This window comes from Protopterus annectens, chromosome 5.part0 (genome assembly GCF_019279795.1).
Source record: "Protopterus annectens isolate FY-2018-M chromosome 5.part0, PAN1.0, whole genome shotgun sequence".
NCBI classification, from domain to species: domain Eukaryota; kingdom Metazoa; phylum Chordata; order Ceratodontiformes; family Protopteridae; genus Protopterus; species Protopterus annectens.
Genome location: NC_056735.1, coordinates 1,490,943,584 through 1,490,961,801, shown reverse-complemented (window position 1 = coordinate 1,490,961,801; position 18,218 = coordinate 1,490,943,584). Strand labels below are relative to the sequence as shown.

General features: G+C 37.6%; 1 protein-coding gene across 11 annotated transcripts in view; it reads left to right on the top strand.

The window, feature by feature from the left end:
• The window catches only part of TENM4 (teneurin transmembrane protein 4), a 4,497,462-nt gene that overhangs the window by 3,395,642 nt on the left and 1,083,602 nt on the right, over nt 1–18,218 (top strand). For all 11 annotated transcript variants that reach the window (XM_044071318.1, XM_044071319.1, XM_044071323.1 and 8 more), the window contains one exon: nt 15,056–15,250. In XM_044071318.1, coding sequence (XP_043927253.1) covers nt 15,056–15,250 — 195 coding nt within the window. The remainder of the gene's footprint in view (nt 1–15,055; nt 15,251–18,218) is intronic.

Genomic DNA, 18,218 nt, shown 5'->3' with positions numbered 1-18,218 from the left:
CCAGGGCTTTAGAGGACCTATTCCCATCAGCATTCCTAAAACTCTGATCAACTGCCATCTGGCGAGTCTGTATGCGGGCGTTTTTCATCTTACACTTGGATGCCTGAACCACCTCAACTTAACCTGTCTGGTTGCTTAGTGTACTCTCTAGAGGTTATTACTAGAACCTGTTTTTGGTAGGGATTTAGACATTCTATATGTTGAGGAGTCAAAGTCCTAGATAGCCGGCCACCTATGCACTAGGTTGATTAGATGTACTCTATATATTCCTTTTCTCAGGTCACATCATTAAATTAAACGGGACTTAAGATCTTCTTGTGCTTAAGGCTCAATTGTTCTTGCTCCCATTTCTCCCCCATGGACCCCCATTATAAGTCCCATTTCTCCTTGAACATGAAGGCTCTAGAGCTACTGGTCTTTCTTACCATGCACAGACGAGGTTGTATGACCGTGTGGAAGACGTTAGGGTGCCTCAGATTTTTTCATCTGTATAGACCTGATGTCATTCCCCTGGTCTTTCTTTCATTCATTCTTTCTAATTTTTTTCATTCTAGAGCTGTGTTCCTCTCTGCTACTCTTTCTCCAGTTGGTGGTTGAGTCCAGTTCCCATGCCTAACACAGCACAGTTAGAAAGGGCATATTTCTGTTCTGCAGGCAGGAGTCAGCACTTAATTCCTGAGACAGCATGGTCGAAACATATTCTGTTTTCCCCTCATACCTCTACCTTTAGTCCTACATGGAGGTCAGTCTCATTGAGCCCTGTAGTGGCTCCATGATAACCTCCTTGGGATCTGAATCTCTTTCCTGCTCCATTTTATGGTTTTGCTTTGGGGTCTTGCATTCCACCTTGACTTGCGATCTCATACCCCAGTCATTCCTCCTTTCCTTCTGTAAATTTGGAGTGCACGACCTATGGAAAGTCCTAATTCTCCCTTATGTTCCCAACCAGCGGGGTTAATTCTGCAAGTGTCCATACTACCCTGTTTACTCCTATAACACCAGTTGCTAATGTCATTTTTATTGATGGCGAATGGGAGGTTCACTATCCTACCCTTCATATAGAGAGACCTTAAAGGCATGACAATGAGTGATCTCTGTAAACGATTTTTCTAGCTGAAACGCACACACTATGGGAATCAAATGCCTTGACAGACAACATCAATAGGTCCAGTCTGATTCATCGTGACTGGTCCCTCATTCGGTTGTCAACCAGGTCTTAAGCCGCTGGGACCAACATTATCACAGTCTTCTTACTTCCCCCATATCTACCAATCCAGCAGATACCTTTGTGTAATTTTCCCCTTGGAGATGCTCCCTAGAGCTGCTTGTTTACTCTTGGCTCCAGGTCTCTTGATGCTTCTACCAATTGAACATTGATTTTGGGGTGTCTACAAAGCCAGCAAATTGTAGCGCTCTGTCATCCTGTTGCTCTTTCTATAGGTTCTTACCTTGATACCCTCTATGGATTCTGGTGCCATTCTGTAGTTTTTATATCTCCCTTAGAAGATCTTGCTTCCTAATCTCCATGTCCTCAGTTTAACCGAATCGTGTCTTATGAATGTTCTGTTAAAGTGTATGTTTTTGTGGAGTACAGTTCAAAGGAACTATTCATTATTAGGAGCTGTCCTATGCTTCATGTCTGTAAAGTAGTAGGCCAGGTCAGTCATTAGTCAATTTCAGCCAAATAAGTAAGGTTGGGATAGTAGAATAACATATAAAGGGGAAATAAAACAGAAAAAAGAAACTGGTTGGACATTATAGAAAGACTGAGTGTGGAAAGCCAAGTACATGAAAAGGCACAGCTCATAGAGTAGAGTCCCAAGTAACAGTGTCTTTGCCTGCAGTGGGCATAAAACCAGATGCCATAACATTGCTTACAGGATGTAGTTTTGCCTCTTTGAGACACATGGCTACATATAAAGAACAGATGCACCTTGTGTCTAGGACTGATGTACTAAGAAAGCAGCATGTACTGGAAATGCTGATGGTCCCCTTAGTGCCAGAAAGTGGTACTACAGCCCAACTGTCATTACATAAAGACTTAGTGTAGAGTATCAGATGAACAGAGTTGTGACATAAACCTTCCACTCTGTGGCAGCTAACAGAACTGTGTTGCTAAAAGGTCACCTTCAGACTACCACTGTGGCTCGAGCTGTTCCAGTGACCACATGCAGGTTGACTTACGATACCGAGTGCAAGGATCAAGCTACATATTTGCAGCTTGGACCATGAACTTTCTGAAGTGAGACCAAGCTGAGGGAAGCAGATTGAATAAGCACCTGGGACTGAGTGATTGTTGCACAGTGTAGTTAATAGGGTCATAGTGGCAGAATCTGTTCATGAAGAGATGTAGGTCCTGGATATCAGGGGAGACATGAGGACTTTACCGAGGCTGAGTTGAGGATATGTCAGCCTCTCTATTGGACAGTAGTTGCGTGCAAACCAGGTTATTAAATGGATTTAATATGTAGAAAGGTTACCCAGTTTGAAAACCAAATTATGGTGCTTTTGCCCCTTGGTCTGTTAACAAATCTGTTGATGTTTATTATAAAATTCACTGATGTAGTATAAATAATAACACATGAAAAAGTATGCTGAAAGTGGATTTCTGACCATCCTACCTCTAATCTAGAGCTTTAAGATGTCCCTATTGAAAGCTGCTTTCACCATGTCCCAGAGGTCAGTGAGGCTAATGTTACAAGGAGAAACATGCCCCCACCAACTTTGGAATCTTTTTTGCTTCCAGTAGTTTTTAAAGTCTGATTTCCAAGATGGCAGCACAATGAGTAATAGCTTAATTTTAGCTCTCTTAGTGTGAACACTGAAACTCAGCAGAGAATACCAGTAGGTTTTTGTGTTTCTGGGTAAATTTCAGTAACTGGCTTGTAAGTGCACTGCTTGGATGCCAGAAAGAAAATACAGAGACCCTGAAAGAAGATCAGCTACAAAAGGTGAGGAAAAAACACTGCCTGGGAAAAGTTCTGCAGCTGTTCAGCAAAAAAACAGTGCAAGCCTCAGACCCCAGTAACATAGAGGAAAGTATAAGGCAACTGCACACAAACCTGGTTAATAAATGAAACACTGATGGAATATATCAACGCACACTACAAAAGGCTGGAAAAATGGAAGAAGCTTTAACCAGATATTCAGATGAGGTGATAAAACTGTAAAAAGCAGAGGCTGAAATGAAGAAAAGGCTAGCTGAAAATGGGACTGCTCAAGAAGAGATGTAATATTTCCAAAAAAAAAATAACATTAGAGCATGTAGAAAAACATGACATTTTGTGCTGTACCAGAGAAGTTGGAAGGAACAGATGGTATTAATTTTATGAAAGCACAAATATGCAACTAGGCTGTTATTACACAGCAGCAGTTGTTAATTGAAAGGGCACATTGTGTGTATGCTCCAAACCTGGCTATGAAAAAGCAACCTAGACCTTTATTAGTAATAATGTAATCCTACCAGCTGAATGAGTTGATTTTGACAAAACTGTGGCAGAAGGACAAAGTACTAAAAGTGGGGAACAGCAGAGTGTTTGTAGAGAAAGATTACTCATTGTACACCAGGAAGAAGAGGAGTAAATTTATTCCACTGTTCAGGAAATGTTGAGAAACAAGTGTGATATTCAAACTGCCGTACCAAGCTATCTTTAAAATATTCTTCCCTGGAGGGACAAAATAATTTTTTGATGGAGTATATGATAAGGAGGAAATACAAAAGTTTGTCCAACAAAAAGTGAGCTGTGAAACAGAAGCCGATTCTGCTTCTTGTTCTTTTGGCAATAAAGACCACAGAGAGAGACTGTGTCAGTAAAACCTTTTCCAATGTTTCAATGGAAAATACTGGAGAGAAGAAAGGAAGTACAAGAGTTGAATAGAAGAATCAAGAGTACATTGGAAATAAAGCAGAGACAGGATGTGGGAGATGGAGATGAACAGGAATAAAACCAGTAACTTGGAAATTGAAAAATATGGGATTACAAAGCAACAATTTATATTTGTGAAATATGACAAAACTAGAAAATCTGGAAATATTGGACTTTGTTGGACTTGTGTAGGACTCTAAAGCATATGCCCTACTTCATGTCATTAATGTTCAGAAAAATACTTGGGGGAAGGGAAGAGGAAGGAGAAAGTTAACAAGTAAAACAAAAATTCTTCCTTAATAGTATTATTTTATAGTGCATGATTTTCTTTGCATGCTATAATGTTTTCTCAGTTATTTTTAAGTGTAGTTGGGATGCTGTTGTGAGCAGGTACTCCTGTATTTTTCTTTCTTTATTTCTCCCTTCTTCTCTCTCTCTTCTTGTTCAGTTTTAAGAAATGTAGGCACTGCAATGTAAAAAAAAAGAAGAAGGAAAAGTCTGGTTAAAAAAGTATTGCAAAAGAAAAATTAATGCGTTTTTCTCATTCTTGCATGGGGGATGACTGGATTGGGGACCTTGGCTTGATCTAGTAACAAGTTTTAAGAGAAAACAAGTAAATGAAAAACAATATTGAATATTGTAAGGCTTATTTCTAGCAAATAAATGTATGCTTAGTAGCAGTTCTGTATCTGGTCCTCGTATATCCTTGAAGACAGTATGATGAAGAAAAATCAGCTACAATCTGATAAAGAGAAATTGGCTAGGAGATAATGTACTCTAACAGCATTCAGGTGTTTTACCATCTGGGACAGCTATACATCACTTAATAGAAGCACAGGCTGCACTATGCATCTTAGCATGGAAGACCTTTCATTTAGGTTAACTCAAAACTGGGAGTATGGCTGCCAGTTTGGGATATTTATTCCTGTTAGAAGTGTAAAACTTCAATATGTGAAGATGTCCATAGTTATGTGTGTTAGCATTAAATTAATATGTTTTGGGGGTATTGGGGGTGTTTTGTTTAAGGGCTTTCAATAAAACTAAATGTTTTATAAGATGTGATATAGGCTGAAATGGATATGACAAGAAATAGTTGTATGAAAGTTCAACCTGCCAAACAGTCCATGCATGTAACAAAAAAGCTGTTATACATAAAGGGTAAGAATAATAACTTTTTAATACAATGATGCTTTCTCTAATGTCTTTAAATGTTAATGGTCTCACAGATAAATACAAAAAAGAAAGGGTAGTGAATTATATTAAAATGTACAGAGCAAATAGCTATGCTAGAGGAGACACGCTTGAAAGAACTGAATGTGAATTTGATAAAGAACGATTTTCATGATGGCTATTCAATGGAATACATAGGAAAAAGGATAAGAGGAGTACTTATATTAATTGCAAGAGGAGCTCTAATAGTGATAGAAAAGGATAAAAAGATGATAATGGTAGATTTGTAGTACTAAGGGGCTACTGGCAAGGGAGGAGGATTATACTGGCATGTATTTATATTCTACCTAAAACTGCTATAATGGAGTTCAAGAAAATTCTGAGAGAAGTAATCAGATTTTAGCATGGAATATTACTTAGATGGGGACTGGTATTTGATTTGCAGCAGTGAAGTTGTGTCTGGGACCCTAGAAGGAAAGTATGACCAAGAAGGGTAGATTTTTGAAGAAATTTATGAAAATATTTGTCATGGAAGATATGAATTTAGTACTAGGAGCTTGGTGTGAATTTACATATTATTCCCGAAGATACAAAAACTGGGCTAGGCTAGACAGAATTTACATTTTACAGAAACATGTGTACTTAATTGAAGGCCTTTGTACACACCCAATAAATATTTCAGATCATACACCAGTAGTAACTAAAGTAACACAATGTAGTGAAGTAAAAACTGAGACACTGGCACTTTCTCACATATCTGTTGAAAAGAGTGGAATTTAAGGAATGGGTGGTAATTATTCAGGAGCTATTAGAGAAGATAGACATTTTTTTCTGTAAATATAACTAGGGAGTGGGATAAAATTAAAGTGGAGTTTAAAAATAGGGTAAAAATAAAAGACAAGGAGGTATGGTTAAGAAGTAACAGGAATTAGCGGGACTGATAAAATGTTAAAGTATTGGAGAATAGGGGAATCTCACAGAACAAGAAGAGGAATAACTGCAGAATGCTAAACAGAAAATAAGGGATTACCTCGATAATATGCATGAGCTTAGAAAGACTGCTGTTGAGCAACTATTCTTGATAATAACTGTAGAGCACAAAAATGTTTTAGCACAACAACTTGGGCAAGAGAAAGTAGAAAGGGCTGTCGCCAAGCTTAGGGAGCCTTTAACAAGCAAAGTGACAAGAGATCCTCTAGAGGTATTAGAAATATTTTGGAAATTCTATGAAAGTCTGTATAAAACAAAGAAACATAGAAATCAAGAAAAGGTACTAATTGAAATGTTTATGGAAGAAGAAAATATGCCAAGGTTAGAGGTAGATGAGGCTCAATTACTCCAGGTTAGGATAGGAGGAGATGAGATAAAATGGTGATGTATAACCAGTCTGCAGGAAAGTCCCCAGGAATAGATGGTGTTCCTGTGGATGTTTGGAAGCTAGAAGAAAAAAACTGATAAAGATCTAGAAGCTTTTTTAACAGTATTTTAAGAGGAGGAGAAGTCCAACAACCTGGATGAAAGCAGTGGTAGCTATAATACCTAAACAGGGTAAAGATCATTCAGATCCAGATTCATACAGGCCCATTTCAATAATAAATCATGATTGTAAAGTGTTTGTCTGTAATGGCTAAAATAAAGTGATGCCAGAATTGTTAGATATGGTGGTTTTGTGGAAGGGAGACAAACATTTAACATTAACAGAAAGCAGAATGTAGAAAAATACTACTGTTGTTGGTGGGTCTTGATGCAGAGAAAGCATTTGGCAGAGTAAGCTGGGGCTTTATGAGCAGGGCAATGGAAGCCTTTGCATTTCTTGATAAAATTATAATGTTGATTAGGAGGATACATGAAAGATCGGAGGCGAAAATTAAAGTAGGTGGAGTCCTCTCTGATAATTTCTGCTTGAGCAGAGGATCCAGGTAGGGGGTGTCCTCTTTCCCCTTTGTTGTTTGCATTATATTTAGAACCATTGGCAAAAAAAATAACAGACACAGAAATTCAAGGATATGATTGATATGTTATTCAAGAAAAGTTGGTTCTATATGCAGATGATATTATTTTATACCTGTCAAAACCAGAAAAGGACATTACAGTGTTGTGGAACATTTTGAGGCAATTTCAGATTTTTTCGACATACAGTTAATGCTAAAACAAAGGCAATGGTGGTAAGTTATGTACCCAGACATGAATTGGTTCAGCAATATCCATATTTATGGGGACATGATAAAATGAAGTATTTAGCAGTATGGTTTAAAAATTATTCTGGTGTTGCAGCTAAGGATATGTGAGAAGAGACTAAAGAAAAGATTGTACAAAAACTGAGAAACTGAAAGTTCTTGCTTATGGAAATGGATAGGAATATAGAACTGAAAATGTTTTTAGTGCCTTTAGTTTTATATACAAGTCAGGCATACAAAAACTGAGAAAATGGAAGCTCTGTTATATAGATATGGATAGTAAGATACAAGCAGTTGAAATGTTTTTAGTCCTTTTAGTCCCTTTAGTCTTATACACAGGTCAGGCATGTTTTTAATCAACCAGAGGAGAAGTTGTGGATAGCAATTAATAAAGAGCTGAAGGATTTTTTTTCTGGGAGGGGAAGATGGGAAGAGTCAAGTGGGATAAGCTGATTCTTCCAATACAACAAGGTGGTTTGGGATTACCTAATTTGAAGGGGTGTTTTAGAGCAACACTGTTAAGGCTCCTATACATAGCACAAGCAGAAAACTATAATTCAAAGTGGAAAGGGATGATAATGAAATGGGAGGAGCTCAAGAAACAAGAAGAGACTGGGAGTTTGGATTCAAACCTTCAAGGAAAATAACAATAATCATACAGAATATTATGCTCATAAAGTAGCAGCAAGAACACGGGAATGGAGATAGGAGATTCTGCCGATAGGGATGACTGCAGTTAGGGTACAGACAAGAGAGAGCTGGAATTTGTTGGAGAAAACTGACAAAGGAACCAAGGTATTGAAAGCAAATAAGTAGAGAAGGACAGGTAATAGAATGGGAAGACACCGAGAATTTATTTGGACTGCAGGTTAGAGACTGCCTTCCCTATCAAGGATTGATATGAGAGTATAGGCAAAGAGAAAGAAATAGGGGGTCCTAAACAAAAGACCAGCACTGGTAGAGTTTTTAGTAGAATCTAGAACAGAAACTGCCATTAGAAAAATAATAATTAGTAGAGCATATAAAATATTGCATGATAAGTGTAAGAATCAGAGGAGATTATAAATGATTGGGAAGAGAGATTAAATAAGTAATTCTCAAAGAAACAATGGGGGGATATATACATATTCCCAAATATACTAACAAATCTAGAAGATTTAGGATTTTTCCTTGAAAATGTTTACATAAATATTTTTCTAACCCCAGTAAACTCAGGAGGATTTTTCCTCAGGTAGACAGCAACTGTTGGAGGTATGATGGGGAAGAAATAATTAATTGGGAACATATTTTCTGGAGTGTAATGAGCTGACAGACTTGAAAGATTCCCTGCAAACTTCTCTGTCAGAGATGTAGGGTAGGCAAATTGATTTAACTAGGGAAGTAACTTTCTGAGCTATGTTACAGAATCGGAATTGCCTAGACATAGTAAGGCCTTGCTGAGTCTAATTATAGTGGCTGTCAAAAACAAACAATTACTAGAAAATGAAAATCAGTCTAAACCAACTGTACTAGAAGTAGTGAATATAGTAACAGAGATGAAACAACTGGAATTGGGATCTTTAGAAAAGGGTAGGAGCAAACTACATAGGAAAACATGGGAATTGTGGGAACAGTACATACAGGGCAAGAATGAGGTTTAAAAGAAGGCAGGACTAGAATGAACTATGTATGTTTGACTGACAATGATTGGGTAGATTATAAGTGATGTATAATGTTTGCAATTAGAATTATGTCAATATGATTTGTGATATAACATTCTTGCAGCTGGGATTGTGTCAGTATGGTTTGTTTTCATTTATATAAATGTATGATCGTGTATGTCATAAGTGACATTAATAAGGATGTTTCTTGTGTAATAAGAAAAAAAATAGTTTTCAAAGTCTGTTCATTAATACTGTTTAGAGCTATTATACATACCTATTTGGGAGTCTTTTCTTTCCTGTTGCCTGGAATCTAATTTGAGAAACGGGTAACTGTAATTCACCTGTATTAGCTGTGAATGGTCATTGTAAACATCTACCACACTAACGTTCCCATCACTATCTCCTTCCCTGCCCAACCTATTTTCTTATCCTTTTTCAAAAATTTCCTTCAAATTGGAGTTTCTCTTAAAACTGAACTTTAAGAGCCTGTTGAACACATTTAACCTATTAGACATATTACCAAATAGCTCCTAGTACTTATTTATAATATTCTGGATTTTCCCTGTATCCTGATTATATGTTATCACTAACTAAGGTATATTAGTACGTTCGCCATTCAATTCCCATTCCGTATTAAGTCTTCCTTCACCATTATCATCAGGCACTGACACATTCAATAACGGTAAGTATTTATTCCTCCAACCCATTAATATTTCATTTTTGAGAGGTTTAGTAAGACTGTCAGGATATCCTCTTTTATAAAACAACCTCCCAATATAATCTAATTCACTTTCTAAATTTTCCCTAATAGGTGTCATACAGGCTGCACGTACCATCTTTACTATATTTCTCTTCCGCATAAAGTGTGATTGCTCTCAAAATTGAGTTTGAGAAACATTTCTTTCTATATAATTGGGAAACATACCTCTTATTTGCCAGGTCCTTCCTGATACTCACATCCAAATAATGTACCTCATTGTCCCCAATCCCATGTGCAAAATTAAAAAATTCCATTGTACCATTTAAATAGTTCATAAAAGAGCCAATTGAATCCTGCAGACCCTGCCAAATGATAAAAATATTGTCCAAAAAGTGGTAATAGGCCCTTATACAGTCCTTATACCCAGAATTATTTTGAATACAAAATGATTTTCCCAGTATAACATGGCTATATTTGCAAAAATTGGCACATATGATGTGCCCATTGCTACTCCATCCAACTGCTGGTAGTACTCCTCCTGAAAATGAAATTGCTTTTCAATACCAATTCCATGATATCCAACACTAACCTGAAATCATTTGATTTTAAAAATTTAAATTCCACCAGCATTTCCTCAAACCATTCAAGCCCCAGATATTATGTATGAGGACAGAAGATAAATCTTTTACATCTATAATTATGAAACAAAAATTGGGATTGAACTCCACTTTCCCTACTTTGGACAAAAAGTTCCACGAATCAATCAAAATGGGTGGATATATACCATAAAAGGCTTTTAACTTATTATCCGCCTATGTGGTCAACGTTTGAGTTTTTGAGCCAGCTGATGTAACCACTGGTCTCAATGGGGGGGGGGGGTCAAGGTGGTCCTTGTGGACTTTCAGTATTCCAAAAATCCCCAGGATATATGGTTTTGAAACCCTCCTAATTTCAAACAATTGTTTGTTAATAATCCCCTGTGTTAAATTGTCTTTCAAAACCATATCTATCTTCTTATATGTGATATTCACTTCATTAAGGGACACTTGGAAATACCTCCCACCTGAATTTAAAATCTCCAACATTTTGGCTAAATAATTCCAATATTCCTCAATGACCACCCCACCCCACCCCTTATTAGGTTTCATAATTCTAATTGTCTTATTTCTCCTCAGTTCCCCCAGGACATTCTTTTCATCTCTTGTTAAATTGTTCCTATAACCTCTCTTTGTTTTAAATACATTTCTAATTTCATTGCCACTAAAGTTTCAAAATTAAATATTTACGGATGTAATGGAGGGTTGCATGTATTTTTTCTAATCAAATTCTCACCTGTTTTTGTAAAAGGGGTATCTTTGAGCAGCGACTTTAGCTTCAATTTCCTAGTAAACATTTTTATATCTAATACAGTATTTGCCATATTGCCTTTTCTAGCAGTATAAAAGTAAACTCCTTCTTAAGTAAACTAAAATGACTGGTGTTAATATCAATGTCTATATAATTAAATATGTGAAAATAATTCTTGGTACAAACAACACCCTCTCTGTATATATTATCTATTGTTAACCGTTCGTGTTCACCCCCTCTAGTTTGTTGAAAATTTTCTACTTGCCTCTCTGCTCCTGCTGTTGCCAGGGGTAATAATTTTGTCTTTCTTGGAATTGGGGTTGTTGTCATTATCTGGGCATATGTGGGCTGTGATTTAAGGTTTCTAATCCTCTTGGATCTCCTTGGGTCCGTTTTCCCTAAAGGGGCCCTTTATTCCTTACAGTACCCTCACTTTCATGATTAAACTGTTCCCTGTTTCCAAAGTTGTTATTATTATTATTATTATTATTATTATTATTATTAATAATATTATGCACCCTCCCTCAGCTCTCTCTTTTATAAGACCCAATGATATAGGCCTTCCCTTCCACATATCTTTGTCTGTCTCTAACCTCAAAAGTTTTATTTTTTGATTTTTACTAATAACATTGTCAACATCCTTAAAAATAATGAAATATTTACGTTTGTGTTCATTAATAGTGAACAACAAATCTTCCTGTATCTTCCGGTTCAAAACCTCAGTTTCCACTTTTAATACTTAAAAAATCTTATCATTATTTTTGATAATCATCCTCATGAGGGCTGTTCCACATTCATTCAGGATATTGACCACATCATTAAAGAATTCAGAACCCTCTAATATATTATACAGAAACTTGTCACTCTCAACCCCTTCGGGACATGTTTCCATTTAATGCATTCACTCAAAAAACAATTATCTACAAGTAAATTTTAAACTGGATGATTTTGTCTTTTAATGTACAGCACATGCCTAGATAAGACATATGCCCAGATAATGGTGAGACAGCAACCCCAATATCAGGAGAGAAAAAATTATTACCCCCAGCCCCAGCGAGAGCAGATAGGCATGTAGAAAATTTTCAGCAAACTCTAGGGGGTGAACATGGTTAACAATAGATAATATATACAGAGAGGGTGCTGTTTGTACCAACGGTAATTTTCACATATTTAATTATACAGATAATATAACACCAGCCATTTTAGTATATTTAAGAAGGGATTTACTTTTATACCTGCTAGAAAAGACAACATGGAAAATACCATATTAGATATAAAAATGTTTACTAGGAAACTGAATCTAGAGTCACTGTTTAGTGAAACCCCTTTTATAAAAACAGGTGAGAATTTGATTAGAAGTCCCGATGTGTTAGGGGACAAAAGTGGTCAATTTTTAATGTCAGTGATTTGAATAAAATAGTTTACTTGTTTTAAAAGTGGTCTCGAAGTCCTTGTCCACCTGTAAGATAATTTTTTTGTTATTAATCTGGAGGTTAGTTCAACCAAATTCAGTTTTTATTGTAATAGCTAATGCAATTTGTGGTTAATTTGGTGTTTGAAATGGCTGTCATTGTAATGGTAGTGTTGGATAAGCGAATGTTTTGCATGTGGGAGGTGTATGATCAAGTGCTGCAGTAACTTACTGGATTCTGTGTTTAAGTAGGTGTTGTATGTGTGGGTTGGGTTGGGGGTGCTGCATTTTAAACCAGTACTGAGTTATGTACTGTGTATGTTTGTCATGGACTTGGTTCATGTGTTGATGTATTAGCCTTGCACTGTTCTGAATTTTATAACGGGAATCTAGAAATGTAGGAATAACATCCTTTAAAAATCCGAGGGCAAAAATGCTTTGCCTAACTCATAGTTTTTTATCCGGTTCAACTATATGTTGGATTTTTGAAACTACCCTAAGTCCCAATTAGTTCAGACGATCGACTCTCGACTGTATCTCACTTCACTTCCGAGCCTTCATGCTAGCCCCCCCTCCTCTAGACTGGGGCTATCACCAGAAGGGGGGAGGGTCTTCAGGTGGTGTATTCACAAATTAACTTAGCATGTGAAGCAGGGATGACTTCCAAACCTATTTGTCAGGGTTTTTTTTTTTGTATGCATGCCTAACATTCCAAACAAGATAGGTGAGCCAGCATTGTCTAGTATCACTGCTACCTCAGCCTGTCAGACTCCTATACCATCCAGAGACATATATGAACTATAATTGCTGGGAAACAGAGTCAGGGCTTTACCACTGAGAGCCACAGAACCAGTCAAACCCCAGTATCATTTTTTCTCAACTACATTACTTGATTCAGTTTCTGGTGTTTGTACTTCTGCATGGTTTGTTTTTTCTGGTCTACATTTTAGCTTGTTATGTGTTTTTATTGGTTATTGTAATGGGTAATCTTGGATACCTGTCTTTCTGTATCACTCTCGATTGTCAGCTATGTGATAGATGAGAAGATCAACTGAATGCACATAGGAGGCATGTGCACATCATTCCCTTTACAGAGAAAAGTCTTTTACTGCACTTGCAAAACTTGGCCTGTCAGGGTGGAAAAAGAAAATAGCATATAATATAAAAGAACATGTCAGTGGATTCTGACATCAGCACTGCTTACCTTGTTCAGTGAGTCATTTATCAAAACTACTCAAAGAGGGTAGTAGGAGCCCTTCTTCAGTAAGGTGAGTATAGTGACATTTTAGAGTGTTAGTCATTCATATAATGGGTAAAACTACATAAAACAGACCTAATCCAGTTCTTGAGTTAAGTAGTTCAGGTAGTTAGTATTGAAATTTGATTGATGTGTACTGCCTGTTTGTTTGTGTCTTTCGGCTTTTCCCGGTTAGGGGTCGCCACAGCGGAACTCCGGTCTGCTAATGATTGGCAGTAGATTTTTACATACTGGCTTGCCGGGCCTAACGCGCAACCTTCAATGAAGGAACGCCCATTCACGCATGTCACCACACAGAAGACGCTCTGAGAATCGAACGGGCAACGTCTAACTATGAGGCGACAAAGCTACCGCAGCACCACCACCGCAGTGATGTGTACTGCCTGTATTTCAGTAAAACATTTGACTCTGTTGTGACATAAAAACAGTTCACTAGACAGCAGGTTGACTCAGAAATGGGCTGAATGAGTAGAAGTGAGTTTCCTGAAAAGCAATTAGTGAATGGTGCAGCAGGACACAGATCATTTTAGATAATAGTCCCATCTGATACCATTAGAAGTGATGCAGTGATGTTGCAGGCAGCATGCAAGTGAAGGTAAGCCTCCTTACAGAAGAAAGTAAAATCGACTAACGTGCCATACACATAGGGAGCTTGTAGATGTTGGATAGGGTCTGTATGTAGCCCACAGAAGTGGGACTTGATATGAAAAAATTCAAGTTAATATAAACCGTGCTAGAAAATTCCACCGTGATTACTTGTTCATGTGAATTGGAAGGTGGGACTCTAGCATGTCCCTGTTCATGAAACAAACCTACTTACCTAAAGGAGGATAGAGAAACTGAACCACATCAGAAAGAAGGTAGTGGTTCACATTTAGGTCATAGGTAAGTTAATGCTGTGAACTTTGTATCAAATTTTAGAGGACACATCTCTACATTGATGTAATAATGCAGTACCTGAAAAATAAGTAATACAGCTATATATTCAGTGGCATCTGTAGTTATGTTCTAAGGAAAATGAAAGTTGAGGACAATGACATGTAATTCTTTGCATAGCAGAGATGGCTTGACATGAGAGTATAATTTTTCAAATTACAAAATGTTTAAATGTGGATTTCATTAAACACTATTGTATGGAAAGTATTAAGGAGATCATATGTGGAAGAGATTTTTAATGGAAATAATTATGGGCATATATAATAGACTCTAAGCCCTTTAGACATAGTGGCAACAAGATTTCAGGAGTGCAATAGAAAGGCACAGAAGAAATAAAGTAATGTGGAAGAACACATGTAGCCTGAGATCAGATAGGTCTTGCAGATTTTGCTGTATGTTGCGAAAACGAGTAAACTGCAAAACTGAGGTCATGCTTCGGATATGATATCTTCACCTGAGATGAATGATTAATTTTGGACATAAAAATGTTATGGTCTTTGAGGTAGTGTTTTGATTCTTATTTTTCTGTAACCTTTGTCATTTCTAGCTTCTTGCCCAGTTCTGTGCACTGGTAATGGCCAGTACATGAAAGGTCGCTGTTTATGCCATAGTGGTTGGAAAGGACCAGAATGTGATATTCCTACAAACCAGTGCATTGACCCAACATGCAATAATCATGGCACCTGTATCATGGGAACCTGTATCTGCAGTCCAGGATACAAAGGCGAGAGTTGTGAAGAAGGTAGTATGTTATTTGAATGTATCCCCTCTGTGCAAATAAATAGAAATGCAAACAGTATGAATATTTCAGGAGTCATAGACTCAAAACAGTTAGAGCCAGACTTGCTTAATGTATATGTCAGTCACATATTTAAAGACTATGTATATTGCCTTAAAGTTGTACTCTGCAATCTGTATAAATCTGCATTCAGTGCAAACATGCAGAAAGTGAAGACAAGGAGGCGGAGCTGCTGCTCAGGGGTTTGATACTTAGGAGGTGCTTTGTGTCAGTTTGTCATATGACATTCTTATCGGTCTATGAATTATAGTCAGCACAATTATAGGAATCAGTGCAGTAAATTTTATTCCCTGGTAGGTAGAGTACATACTACTAATGAGAAAATAATGGTCCAAAGAAACAATGTTTATTTCTGAAGTGCATGTTAATAAACTGTGTGCACCTTCTGCCTGTTCTGTTTAGCTGGTCCCGTCATCTTACACTATATAAATGATCGTACAATTTGGATGACAAGTCCTAACCAGTGGTGAAATATGTTTGATGTAATGTGAAGTACGAGAACCAGCCATGCTGCAGCCCCCCACCCCCATCTTCAATGGCATCATATGGCTAAATTATTTAATTTCATATGGAAGTCCTTGTTCTTCCAGCATTTGTGTGTATGGATGGGAGGAGGGGCTGAGTGACCATCATTGTAACACGGCTGACAGCACACTTTCATCTGAAATGTAAGGTCATAGGTTGTAATCCTGCGACAGTGTTGAACTAACATGTAACTTTGGAGAGCAAAGTACAATGCTGGAGAAGTACTGAACTGTGATTGTGAGAGAGCATGTGGATGAGAGACTAGCAAGTCCACCTAACCAGAGCAGAAAAAAGTCGACACAGCCAAACTAATTTGGTTAACAAGAGAAGTTGATATTTGTGTGCCCTACTTAAGTTGTGCCTTTGATCAGTACTTTTTGTGTGCCTGCCAATCAGTTGGGCTGAACAATACTGTGACATACAGAGATATACATTCTTACTCACTTAGAGAAAAAAAAAGAATAAACAGTAAAATGTCAGTGTATTTAATTGTGGCCAGTTAACAGTGATGGTAAACCTGGTTTTAGTAAAACCTGGCTGGGCAGCTTGCTGCGGTTAAAACTACTACTGACCAAAATTCAGTCCAGTGTGCAATGTGGTTATCCAAGACAGTGGTAGTCTCACAGTGGCCAAGAAACTTGGAAACAATTTAAAAACAAGTGATGATTACATATCCCTACTGACATGGTCAGCATGAGGTATAACTAAAATAAATTAGTATTTTATTTTTACAAGTTTCAAAGCAAAATGATGCCTTATATGTGGTATCTCAGAGCCAAAAGTGATTTATTTGCACAGTATCAAAGTGCATTTAGTATGAGAGCAGTAGCAAATTCAGTCTTGAATATAGTGTGCATGTATTGGTATGTAAATGTTCTGATGAATTTAATTACTTTATACTGGGTGTCAGATTGATGCCAAATTCAATTGCTTTAATAGCAGTAAAACTGTTAAATAAATACCGGTAGGGTGGAATGGGTGGAGAAGAGTGTCAGGAGTGATTTGTGATAGACGGGTGCCAGTAAGAGTGAAAGGGTAGGTCTACAAGAGGGTAGTGAGACCAGCTATGTTGTATGGGTTGGAGACGGTGGCATTGACAAAAAGGCAGGAGTCAGAGCTGGAAGTGGCAGAGTTAAAGATGTTAAGATTTGCACTGGGTGTTACAAGGATGGACAGGATTAGGAATCAGTATATTAGAGGGTCAGCTCAGGTTGGACGGTTTGGAGACAAAGCCAGAGAGGTGAGATTGCGTTGGTTTGGACATGTGCTGAGGAGGGATGCTGGGTATATTGGGAAAAGGATGCTAAGGATGAAGCTGCCAGGTAAGAGGAAAAGAAGAAGGCCTAAGATAAGTTTTATGGATGTGGTGAGAGAGGACATGCAGGTGGTTGGTGTGACAGAGCAAAATGCAGAGGACAGGAAGAAATGGAAACAGGTGATCCGCTGTGGCGACCCCTAATGGGAACAGCCAAAAGAGAAGAAGAAGTCATCAGGTGGGAAGTATTGTTTTGGTTATGCCATGTGAAAACAGAGGATAAATAAGATGTTACATCTGGTGCTTTATTAAAATGTTAGACCTAATTACATCATGGAAAGCAGTACTATTCTGTAGAAATGGTGACCTTTTCTAATCTGCTTCATTTTCTTATACAGAATTGTATTGCTGAAGTATGGATAGAAGTAAAACGCCCGTCTCAGATTAGGACATAATATTAATATATTGGCCTAGACAAAAGAGCCAGACATCTGAAACTTACTGAATGTCAAAACTTTGTCCATTTGGTAGGAATGTGGGCAGGTAAGTTAGACTAAGTCATTGCATTATGCTGTAAAACATTACAAAACTGCAGAACTGTAAAGGAAGATTGACATTAAACATGCGAGTTTAACCAGCTAGAAGTTGTTGTGTCTTTCGGCTTTTCCCGGTTAGGGGTCGCCACAGCGGAACTCCGGTCCGCTAATGATTGGTAGTTGATTTTTACATGCCAAGTTACCAGCCCTGACGCATAACCTTCAACGAAGGTACGCCCATTCACGCATGTCTCCACGCAGAAGACGCTCTAGCTGAGCCATGTTTAATTAAATGTGCCTGCAGCACAGCAAACACACATGTGGTATAAGGACAGTGTGAAGTCATATTAGCACCAGTAAGAGGCATACAGTCTATTTCAGATGCAATGGAATGTCTCTGAAACTCTGCAAGGTATGCTGGGATATGTAGCCTAGAAGTTTCAAAATAAGATCAATTTGAACTTCTGCCTACAGCCCTCTCACAATGGTGCAGAATACCTTCTTTAATAAAGATTTATCCTAGGCCAAAAATACTGCATGTCAGTAGATAAGAGGGTCTCCTGAGGGAGCCTGAGTTGCTGAAAACAAATTTGTT